At 38.0% G+C, this 12,650-nt stretch overlaps 1 protein-coding gene across 1 annotated transcript; it reads left to right on the forward strand.

The window, feature by feature from the left end:
• Nucleotides 1–592: 592 nt before the first annotated feature.
• On the forward strand, nucleotides 593–1,718 carry LOC131488706 (olfactory receptor 2AG2-like). Its single transcript, XM_058690566.1, has one exon. The coding sequence runs from the start codon at nucleotides 732–734 to the stop codon at nucleotides 1,680–1,682; it is 951 nt and encodes a 316-aa protein (XP_058546549.1). The 5' UTR covers nucleotides 593–731; the 3' UTR covers nucleotides 1,683–1,718.
• Nucleotides 1,719–12,650: the final 10,932 nt, after the last annotated feature.

Raw genomic sequence — 12,650 nt, forward strand, 5'->3', positions numbered from 1 at the left:
TACTTAAAACATAGGTACAAAAATAATTAAGGGCTTATGTACTGGAATATTGCTTTCTTTTTAAAAAAATGTTTATGTATGTTTTTTGAGAGAGAGAGAGAATATGAGTGCATGAGGGGCAGAGCGAGAGAGAGGGAGAGAGAGAATCCCACTGACAGTGTGAAGACTGACAGGTCTCGATCCCATGCCCAGGAGATCATGACTGGAGCTTAAATCAACAGTCAGACGCTCAACCAACTAAGTTACCCCGGCACCCCAATGTGGGTTTCTTTTAAATGTTTATTTTTATTTTTATTTTTATTTTTGAGAGACAGGCAAAAAACATGAGCGGGGGAGGGGCAGAGAGAGGAGACACAGGATCCAAAGCAGGCTCCACGCTCTGAGCTATCAGTACAGAGCCCGATGCGTGGCTGGAACTAACAAACTGTGAGATCATGACCTGAGCCCAAGTCAGATGCTCAACCGACTGAGGCACCCAGGCAGCCCAAGATTGCTTTCTGTTAAGAAATGTTTAGCTGAATATGACCATTCAGGTGGTTCTTTCATCAAGATACAATTAGAAGTGTCAGAAACTGAGAGATCAGGAGTTAAAGTCGGTTTCCAATTATAAATCCTTATTGGATTCATATTGGTCATCATTAGGGTCCTGTGATGTTACAAACTAGGGACCACCTTTGCAAAAATTCACCGAGAATGTGTTTGGTTCTAGGCAACTAAAGAAACAATACAGAATGGAGTACTGGAACTCCACCCTGGGCAGTGGCTTTATATTGATGGGGATTCTGAAAGACAGTGGGTCTCCTGAACTGCTCTGTGTCATAATCACAGTCCTGTACATGTTGGCCCTGACCAGCAATGGCCTGTTGCTCTTGGTCATCACAGTGGATTCCCGGCTCCACGTGCCCATGTACTTCCTGCTCGGGCAGCTCTCACTCATGGACCTCCTCTTCACATCTGTTGTCACTCCCAAGGCGCTCATGGATTTCCTGCGCAGTGAAAACACCATCTCCTTTGCGGGCTGTGCCCTTCAGATGTTTCTGGCATTGATGCTGGGTGGTGCAGAGGACCTGCTACTGGCCTTCATGGCCTATGATAGATATGTGGCCATTTGTCATCCTCTGAACTACATGGTCTTCATGAGGCCAAGGGTCTGCTGGCTCATGGTGGCCACATCATGGATACTGGCATACCTGAATGCTCTAGGACATACCTTTTATACCATGCAGTATCCCTTCTGCAAAGCCCGGAACATCAGGCACCTGCTTTGTGAGATTCCACCTTTGCTGAAGTTGGCCTGTGCAGATACCTCCAGATATGAACTCTTGGTGTATGTGACAGGGGTTATTTTCCTTTTGCTCCCTCTTTCTGCCATTATTGCCTCCTATGCACTAATCCTGTTTACTGTGCTTCACATGCCCTCAAATGAGGGGAGGCAGAAAGCCCTAGTCACCTGCTCTTCCCATCTGACTGTGGTTGGGATGTTCTATGGAGCTGCCACATTCATGTATGTCCTGCCCAGCTCCCTTCACAGCCCCAAGCAAGACAACATCATCTCTGTTTTCTACACAGTTGTCACTCCAGCCCTGAACCCCCTTATCTACACCTTGAGGAATAAGAAAGTGATGGGGGCCTTGAGGAGGGTCCTAGGAAATTATATATTGCCAACCCACTCCACAATGTAAGGATTCATGGCTTATTTTTTCACCATTCTTATCCAAATAAAAATCAGTGCACAGTTTGTCTTTATATGATATTCTGTGTGCGAAGATATAAACACTTTAGTTGTGAGCATTGAGATCTTAAGCTGTACTCACATGGACATATCACCGTGACCTTGGAAGCCCACATTGTGAAAGGAACTAGAAGAAAAGCATGGGATGGGTATCGTAGACTCACTCCATGGTGAGGCATCATCCTGACATGATTAACAAGTAGACATAGTAGGAGACCAAGTTTCAGATTCAATATCATGTAGCAGTGAGAAGCAGCATTAGTTTCAATATCATGTAGCAGTGGAAAACAGCCTAAAACTAATTAACCAATCTCCAGCAGCCTCTAAATATCAGAGGATGATTGCTCTTCTTTGAACTAGATTCTTAGACAATTAAAGAGAGAAGTATCCTTAGAAGATAAATTAGGCTTCTTGTTTATTAGGCAGATGGTTTTTCAAGTGATTATTTAGAAAAAGTAATAGATTTGTAACTGCATTTGTACTTCAGTCTTAAGAAACAGTCCATATTGAATACATAAATAAAGATAACACATAGGCTGAGATAGTGCATAAGGTTAAATCGGGCATTTCTATACTACCTAAAACTAAAATTAAAGTTAAAAAAGAGAAATGAATAAAATAGAATGTGAAGCAAGGTAGAGATATAATCACAGAGACAGATTTGAAGTAAGGTGTAGATATAATAACAGAGACATCTGTTCTTTATATTACTTGAATTTTTTAAAAAATGTGACCCACAGAGCACCTGGCTGACTCTTGATTTTGGCTCAGGTCATGATCTCAAGCTTCATGGAATCAAGCCTCGCATCAGACTCCATCCTATCATAGAGCCTATTTGGGATTCTCTCTTCCCCCCGCCCCCTGCCTCTTCCCCACTCTCTCTCTCAAAATAAATAAATAAACTTAAAAAATGTGACCTTACCTGTATACAGACATGTTTTGAAACATCAAAACAATTGCAAGGAACTCATATTCTTGAGGTGAGTATATGTATATGTCTGTGTCCATAGGAAAAGAGGAATAAAATATATAATTGACTTTCTAGCTAGCTTAAATATGCTTTATTTTGTCATTTGGTATTAGTGTGGGAAGATTAGTAACAAAACATGGAAACTAACATCTGTTCAGATAAGAAGTTCTATATAGTTGGAATTTTTTTTTTGAGGATAGTAATTTGTGAAACTCAGAAATACTTTTTTTTTCCTTTATAGAGATAATCTTAAATTGCTTAATCTATAAAGCTAAATCATAAGAGCTAAAGCTAATTTATAAAACTAAACCAAGTTCATCATAAAAACGGGAAATTCAGAAATTGAGAACAAATTACCTGTAAAGTTTTCCTTTCATTTTTTTGTTATCCATATATGTATTTTATGCAGTTGTTATGTACATGCTTATTAAAGTCCTGGTTTTTGTCTGTAATATAAAATTTAGTGAACCTTATTCCTTGGGGATGGGACTATAAGGGGACATTATAGTCTAGGGGGAGGAAGTGAATAGCAGCAGGAGGGGGCCAGAGTATGTGAGTGTGACTCTCGGTTTTCCCTTTGTTATCTGTGCATCTTTGGACACTAACTCAAACTCTTTGTGCCTCAGTTTGCTTATCTTAAAAGTGGTGATGATAATAGGACTCATGATGAACTCACGATGTTTTCAGTATGATTGAATAAGGTAATATATATCAGGCACTAAGATCAGAGCCTGGCAAACAGTGCTTAAAACATGCTGGCTCAACTATGAATAAATAGTAAGTAGTCTTGAAAAAACTTAATTTTAAATGACTACATAATTTTCCATCATATAAATCTTCTGTAATATGATTAGTCAATTGCTTACATTTAGTTTTGGTCCCCCAAATTTTCTTATGTGAGGGGTGATTTTATCTTAGGTCAAATTTCTAGGAGTGAAATTACTGAGAAATGGCAAAGATACTCTTTATAATTATTGTTGTAAAGAGTCAAATTACTTTTCAGAAAGTTAGAAACACTTTGCATTCTGACTAGCATTATGCAAGGGTGCCTGCCTCACTATCATCTTTCTAATCCTGTCTTATGAACTCTTTCTGTCAATTTAGTAAACATAGCAATGTTTTAATTTATATTAATTTTGTTTTATCCTAATGATTTTTTTGTAGCTCTTTATAGATGAAGATTATGCAAAACTTGATTGTTATATATGTAGGCAACATTTGTTTTCAGTTTCTTATTTAGATACTGAATCTAAATTTGTTGGTTAGGAAATGTTATAGTATTTATGCAGTTAGTATATATCCATCTTTTTTCCCTTGTATTCTTCAGAAGATTGTACTCTAGTAATTCTCATTCTTAATTCAGAAAATATTTACATATATTTCTTTTAGATTTGCCTAATAATTTCATAAGTGATATTTAAGTTTTTAGTTTTTGTGTGATTTATTTTGGTACATGAAGTATGGTGAGGCTTTAAGTTAATTGTGTTTCCAAATAGCTAAATTTTCCTATTAGCATTCTAAATAATCCTCACATGTTATTAATTTGTTGTTATTTTTACAATTGTTTGGCTATAACCTATCTTCTTATAAATAGCAACAATAAAACTATCTCTGGACTAGTTCTTAGTGGTCTATCAAGACTCTTCTCTCTCATTTTTCCTCACCAACCTTTTTTTAAGTTTTATTATCTATTTAATCTTCCTGGTTAACTTTTGAATCATCAGCTATATGTCCCCCAAATCCCACTGGTATATTCATTGCAGTTGTATTTAACTCAAGTTGATTTGGAAACTTTGACTTTTTGCAATATAGTCTTATCATCCCATTGCACCACCCTAATATAATCTGTTTGTTACTCTCTGAAGAAACCATTTTACACCTTCACTTTCAGCTTATGACTTTGAATCATACATCCTTGACCAAAAAGGAGTCATATGGGACTTCCTCATCTTCCACTACCAAACTTAGCAGCCCATCTGCACATAGCTTTTTGTCATTTAAAAGAACCTATTGGAGAAGAAGACATCCAGATGGCTAACAGACACATAAAAAGATGCTCAACATCACTCATCATCAGGGAAATACAAATGAAAATCATGATGAGGTACCACCTCACACCTATCAGAATGGCTAAAATTAACAACTCAGGAAACAACAGAGGATGCAGAGAAAGGGGAACACTTTGCTTTGTTAGTGGGAATGCAAACTGGTGCAGCCACTGTGGAAAATAGTATGGAGGTGCCTCAAAAAATTAAAAGTAGAACTACCCTAAGACCCAGCAATTACACTACTAGGTATTTATGCAAAGGCTATAAAAATACTGATTCGAAGGGCGCATACACCCCAATGTTTGTAGCAGTGCTATCAAAAATAGCCAAATTATGGAAAGAGCCCAGATGTTCATGGAATGATGAATGGATGAAGAAGGGGTGGGGTGTGTGTGTGTGTGTGTGTGTGTGTGTATACATCTATATATAATGTAATATTACTTGGCAATCAAAAAGAATGAAATCTTGCCATTTACAACACCATGAATAGAACTAGAGTGTATTATGGTAAGCAAAATAGACAAAAACACAAATATCATGATTTCACTCATATGTGGAATTTAAGAAAAAAACCCCAGATGAATATAGAGGAAAGGAAGGAAAAATAAAATATGTTAAAAAAACAGAGAGGGAAGCAAACCATAAGAAACTCTTAAATACAGAGAACAAATTGAGGGTTGCTGGAGGGGAGGCTGGTTTGGGGTGATGAGAATTAAGGAGGTCACTTATTGGGATGAGCATTTGGTATTATATGTAAGAGATGAATCACTGGGTTCTACTCCTGAAACCAATACTACACTGTATGTTAACTAATTTGAATTTAAATTAAAAAAAAAAAAAAGCCCATTGGAGGCCAAACTTTCCACTAGTGCTTTTGATACCTAGCTCTCTTACTCCTCAAAGAAATTGGTCTTGGAATTACTTGCTTCTCCTCTGGATCATCTCCGTATTTCCTGGAACATTTGCCATAGATTACCAATGTGCACTAGTTTCTACCACCTTAAAGCACCTTTCCTTGAACCACATCCCTCCTCCAGGTATACTCCATTTCTTAGAGAAAATTATCTTGAAAGACATGTTTATAGCTTTAGTTTCCACATCCTTTTCTACCATTCATGACTATTGCCATGGTAATCAGGCTTCCCACCTTGTGCTTGCCCATTCCCCCAACCCTGCAGTGCTTGTCAACAAAGCAGAGGTTTATGATTCAGCTGCCAAAAAGTTTATAATTTTATAAAATGGTACATTTGAATTTTAATATCATTACCTCACACACAGCTCTGTGTGTGAGTGTGTGTGTTTCCCCAAATGATTTTATGTCTTGAATCAAGCCTCCTTCTTTACTTGCATAAACAATCCTGCTCACTTCTCAAGACTCCTTTTTGTTTCTTTAAATGCTAATTGGGAGGACTTGCAATTTAAGGCTGCAGGCAATATTTCATTTATTTAAAAAGCATGTATTTTACAGCTTAACAAAATGCAAAATTAAAATAAAATTGGGAATGCAAAATGGTTCACTCACTGTGCAAAACAGTTTGCCAGTTTCTTATAAACTTAAGCATATACATATCATACAACTGAGCAACTTCACTCTGAGGTTATTTACCCCAGTGAACAATTTATACTCATTCAAAAACCTTTCCATGAATATTTATAATTTTTTTTCATAATTAACAAAAGTGGAAACATCAAAAATGTCCTTCAGCTGGTGAATGGATAAGCAAACTATGGTACATCCATACAATTGGAATGGTGGGAATGAACTACTAATACAGGAATATGGATGAATCTCAAACATATTAGGCTAAGTGGAAGAAGCTAGACTCAAAATGTATGATACCATTTAAATGACATTCTGGAAAAGGCCAAACAATAGTGATAGTCAACAGATCAGACAGTTGGCAGGGCTTACGTGAGCACTTGATAATTTGGGGGTTGTTGAAATTTGATATCTTGATTTGAGTAGTGGTTACACAACTATACAAATTTGTCACAACTTGCAGAACTGTGTACTAAAAACAGGCGAATTTTACTGTATGCAAATTTTACCTCAACAAAAAAATTCTAAAATAGGAAATGATAATTTTATGTAAATGAATGAGGCTTTTAATATTCTGCTTCTGTAGCTTTCTTTAAGTACCCATAGAAAAATCCCACTTTGGTCTCATTATTTTTGTTAAGACTTTTAGTTTTAGTATTTCAATATATTTTGTATACTAACCCTTTATCATATATGTCATTTGCAAATATCTTCTCCCATTCTGTAAGTTTCCTTTTAGTTTTGTTGATTATTTCCTTTGCTGTACAGAACCTTCTACTTTGATGAAATCCCAATAGTTTATTTTTGCTTTTGTTTCTCTTGCCTCAGGAGACATATCTAGTAAGAGGTTGCTACAGCCAATGTCAAAGAGGTTACTGCTTGTGTTCTTCTCCAGGATTTTTATGATTTCAGTTCTCATTTTAGGTCTTTAATCCATTTAGATTTTCTTTTTGTGGATGGTGTAAGAAAGTGGTCCAGTTTCTTTTTCTTTTTCTTTTTTTGCATGTTGCTGTCCAGTTTTCCCAACACCGTTTGTTGAAGAGACTTTTTTCCCACTGGATATTTTTTCCTGCTTCATCAAAGATTACTTAACAATATAGTTTTGGGCCTATTACTGGGGTTTCTATTCGGTTCTATTGATCTGTATATCTATTTTTGTGTCAGTACCATACTGTTTTGATCACTACAGCTTGTAATATAACTTGAAGTCCAGAATTGTGATGCCTCCAGCTTTGCTTTTCAATATTTCTTCAGCTATTCCATATCTTTTGCAGTTTCATACAAATTTTGGGATTATATGTTCTAGCTCTGAAAAATGCTGTTGGTATTTTCATAGGGATGGAACTAAATGTCTAGATTGCTTTGGATATTATAGACATTTTTATAATATTTGTTCTTCCAATCCATGAGCATGGAATGTTTTTTCCATTTCTTTGTGTCCTCCTCTTTTTCATTAATCAGTGTTTTAAAATGCAAATATATATATTTTCAATTAAAAATTTGCCAATTCACCCATAACCAGTAAAGAAATTGAATTAGTAATCAAAAATCTCCCAAAAAACATGAGTCCAGGGCTGGATGGCTTTCTAGGGAGAATTCTGCCAAACATTTAAAGAAGAGTTAACACCTATTTTTTTGAAACTGTTCCAAAAAATAGAAATGGGGGGAAAACTTCCGAACTCATTCCATGAATCCAGCATTACCTTGATTCCAAAACCAGAAAAAGACCCCACTAAAAAGGAGAAACACAGACCAATTTCCCTGATGAACATGATAGCAAAAATTCTCAACAAGATACTAGCCATGTGGATCCAACAATACATTAAAAGAATTATTCACCACGACCAAGTGGGATTTATACCTGGAATGCAGAGCTGGTTCGTTATCCACAAAACAATCAATGTGATACATCACATCAATAAAAGAAAGGACAAGAACCAAATCATTTTCTCAATAGATGCAGAGAAAGCATTTGAAAAAATACAGCATACCTTCTGGATAAAAACCCTCACAAAAGTAGGGATAGAAATATCATAGCTCAAGATCTTAAAAGCCACATATGAAAGACCCACCGCTAATATCATCCTCAATGGGGAAACACTGAGAGCTTATCCCTTAAGGTCAGGAACACAACAGGAATGTCCACTCTCACCACTGTTATTCAACATAGTATTGGAAGTCCTAGCCTCAGCAGTCAGACTACACAAAGCAATAAAAGGCATCCATATCAGCAAGGAGCAAGTCAAACTTTCACTCTTTGCAGACAACATAGTACTCTATATGGAAAAGCCAAAAGATTCCACCAAAAAACTGCTAGAACTGATCCATGAATTCAGCAAAGTTGCAGGATATAAAATCAATGCACAGATATCAGTTGCATTCCTATACACCAATAATGAAACAACAGAAAGAGAGATAAGGAATTGATCCCATTTACCATTGCACCAAAAACCATAAAATACCTAAAATACCTAGGAGTAAACCAAACCAAAGAGGTGAAAACTGAAAACTATAGAAATCTTATGAAAGAAATTGAAGAAGGCACAAAAAAATGGAAAAATATTCCATGCTCACATATTGGAAGAACAAATACTGTTAAAATGTCAATACTTCCCAAAGCAATCTATATATTCAATGCAATCCCTATCAAAATAACACCAGAATTCTTCTCAGAGCTAGAAGAAACAGTCCTAAAATTTGTATGGAACCAGAAAAGACCCTGAATAGCCAAAGCAATCTTCTAAAAGAAAACCAAAGCAGGAGGCATCACAATCTCAGACTTCAAGATGTATTACACAGCTGCAATCATCAAGACTGTATGGTACTGACACAAAAACAGACACTCCGATCAATGGAATAGAATAGAGAATCCAGAAATGGACCACCAAACATATGGCCAACTCACCTTTGACAAAGCAGGAAAGAGTATCCACTGGTATAAAGACAGTCTCTTTAGCAAATGGTGCTGGGAGAACTGGACAGCTACATGCAGAAAAATGAACCTGGACTACTTTCTTACACCATACACAAAAATAAACTCAAAATGAATGGAAGACCTAAATGTAAGACAGGAAGGCATCAAAATCCTTGAGGAGAAAGTAGGAAAAAATCTCTTTGACCTTGGCCACAGCAACTTCTTACTCAACACGTCTCTGGAGGCAAGGGAAACAAAAGCAAAAATGAACTATTGGGACCTCATCAAGATAAAAAGCTTCTACATGGCAAAGGACACTAAAATTAGCAAAACTAAAAAGCAACCAATGGAATGGGAGAAGATATTTGCAAATGTCATATTAGATAAACAGTTAGTATCCAAAATCTATGAAGAACTTATCAAACTCAACACCCAAAACACAATCCAGTGAAGAAATGGGCAAAAGATATTAATAGTCACTTATCCAAAGAAGACATCCAGATGGCTAAGGGACACATGAAAACATGCTAAACATCACTCATCATCAGGGAAAAACAAATCAAAACCACAATGAGATAGCACCTCACACCAGTCAGAATGGCTAAAATGAACAACTCAGGCAACAACAGATGTTGGCGAGGATGCGGAGAAAGAGGATCTCTTTTGCACTGCTGGTGGGAATGCAAACTGGTGCAGCCACTCTGGAAAACACTATGGAGGTTCCTCAAAAAATTAAAAATAGAACTACCCTATGACCCAGCAATTACACTACTAGGTATTTATCCAAAGGATACAGGTGTGCTGTTTCAAAGGAACACATGCACCCCAATGTTTACAACAGTGCTATTGACAATAGCCAAAGTATGGAAAGAGCCCAAATGTCCATCGACAGATGAATGGATAAAGATGTGGTGTATATATACAATGGAGTATTAGTCAGCAATCAAAAAGAATGGAATCTTGCCATTTGCAACTATGTGGATGCTAAGCAGAATTAGTCAGAGAAAAACAAATATATGACTTCACTCATATGAGGAATTCAAGAAACAAAACAGATGAACATAAGGGAAGGGAAGCAAAAATAATATAAAAATAAGAGGGGGACAAAATAGGAGACTTTTTTTATTTTTTATTTTTTTTAATGTTTATTTTTGACAGAGAGAGAGAGAGAGAGAGACAGAGCATGAGTGGGGGAGGGGCAGAGAGAGAGGGAGACACAGAATCCCAAGCAGGCTCCAGGCTCCGAGCTGCCAGCACAGAGCCCGACGCGGGGCTCAAACCCACAGACCACGAGATCATGACATGAGCCTAAGTCAGACACTCAACCGACTGAGCCACCCAGGCGCCCCAAGAGACTCTTAAATACAGAGAATAAACTGAGGGTTGCTGGAGGAGTTGTGGGTGGGGGGATGGGTAAATGGGTAAGGGGCATTAGGGAAGACATTTGTTGGGATAAGCACTGAGTGTTATAGGGGATGAATTACTGGAATCTACTCCTAAAATTATTATTGTGCTATATGCTAACTAACTTGGATGTAAATAAAGAATTAAACAAATAAATAAATAAGTTAATAAAAAAAAAGAAACCTAAAAGAAAGTTTGCCAATTCATTTACTGAATCAATTCTTTCTGTGTAACATGGAACCCTATATTATATTATTCTCTAGACATCACTTCTTTTCTGGCTGAATTACATTTTTATTGGGGAGGGCCTTTGGCAATAACTTTTTTATTTTTTGTTTAATGTGTCCTGTGTTTAATGATGATTTATCTGTACATAGAATTTAAGTGTACGGTTACGTTCCCTCACTGTTTTTGACAGTATTTCTTTCAACTTACTACTGTCAGTAAAAGACCATTATCATCTGCCTTTACTTATCTCTGGGAACGATTAAACATTTGAATTAACATTGACCTTGCAGCTTCAGTACTGTCTGTATCTGTTTTTATTTTTCCTGCTCAATGCTTAGAACCTGGCTCACTGTCTTTTCAAGAATCACTGGCGGTAGACAACAGTAACACCAAGACACACATATCCGTGCAAAGCCAAATTGGAAAGCCAAAGGTAAATAAAGGGAAGACTTCATAACTATCGGCTCAGAGGGCACAGTCCTGAGGACTGGAAAAAGTTCAGGTTAAAAAGATCATAAAGGGAAGTGGTAGAGGTGGTGGGTGGAGAAAGAGGTGGAAGGAGTATCCTAGAGCTGACACGAAACCCACTTTAAGATCTGGGGCAGGCTACTGACCAGGAAAAGGACCCTTCTTCTTGGTCTATCCAGTCAGAAATTCAGAAATGGGCCATCAGTGCCACCTTAGGGGAGGATAGAAGATACCTGGGGCCTCTGAGTTCATTTAGTGAGAGAAAAGAGCAGGGATACCAGGCCAGGAAACATGCCCAAGAGGACTCATTAACATCTTGTTTCCTGGACCAGCATTTCCAGGGGAGGCCATTTCAGCTGAGAAGATAAGTCCTTGTGAATGCAGGAATGGAATAAAGCAGAGGGGGAGGGGTCATGGGAAAGGAGCCAGAACAGCCTCCCCAGAGACAGTGAGGCCAAGCACAGCAGGGTCTCCCTTGGGGAGCTCTTCCAATATCTACTTCTTCCAGATTCCTGCTGCTCTCATCCTTGCTCCCAGACCCTAGCAGGAGTAAATGGCAGTCTGAGCATCTGGACCCAAGAACTCAGCCTGACAACTTCTCCAGAGCTGGATTGGTTCTTGACCTAGGGAACTGAGTGACAGAAACAGTTTCTTCTAATTCTCTATGGGTGTGAGAGCAGGAAATCCATCACTGAAGTAAGAGCGCCACAGAAACTACCCAAGTAGAACCCAGTAGTTCAGAAACTACTGAACTAGCCCTCTGTCTCCACTGCATCTCCAGAGAAGACCTTTAGAAGAATAGGAGGACCAGAAGGGGCCCTGACAGCTGTATTGGTCAGACTCCTCAGATTCTTAACCCAGCTTAGCAAAACTTAAACCAGTTGGACACTGCTGGAAAAGCCTCACCCTTTCCCCATTTCTACAGGAAAATCCTTCACCTTCAAACAACCCACAGGGCAGTTTGCACGTTTGGCCATCTGGGCTTCTCACTACCTGAGGTAAGGGCTTTGTCTCTCTGTCAGGGAAGTGTGCAGCCTCTGGGAATGCTGAGTTGAGAAACAGCCCAAAACAGACCCTAAGAACTTAAGCTACTCTGTCTTCCAGATTCTCTAGTGCTTTGGGGCCTGTACTTGATCCTAATGCCCTCTATTCTTGGTTTTCTAAACATGAAGAAAAATCAGTGAAAATGGTGAAGGAGTCTGTGCCACATCCCAGGCCAGGGTGTCTGCTTCCTGGTGGAAATACCAATACCTATCTTTAGCACTGCTGGGCTTTCTGCCCTCTGCTCAGAGATTTTTGCCCCTATCTGGTAAAAAATGTCTCCAAAGGGCCATCTAAGAGCAAAT

The sequence above is a fragment of the Neofelis nebulosa genome, chromosome 10 (genome assembly GCF_028018385.1).
Source record: "Neofelis nebulosa isolate mNeoNeb1 chromosome 10, mNeoNeb1.pri, whole genome shotgun sequence".
NCBI lineage: Eukaryota > Metazoa > Chordata > Mammalia > Carnivora > Felidae > Neofelis > Neofelis nebulosa.

What these genes read in the sequence shown, in the direction of transcription:
- LOC131488706 (XM_058690566.1), top strand. Translation starts at nt 732, where the DNA reads ATGGAGTACTGGAACTCCACCCTGGGCAGTGGCTTTATATTGATGGGG.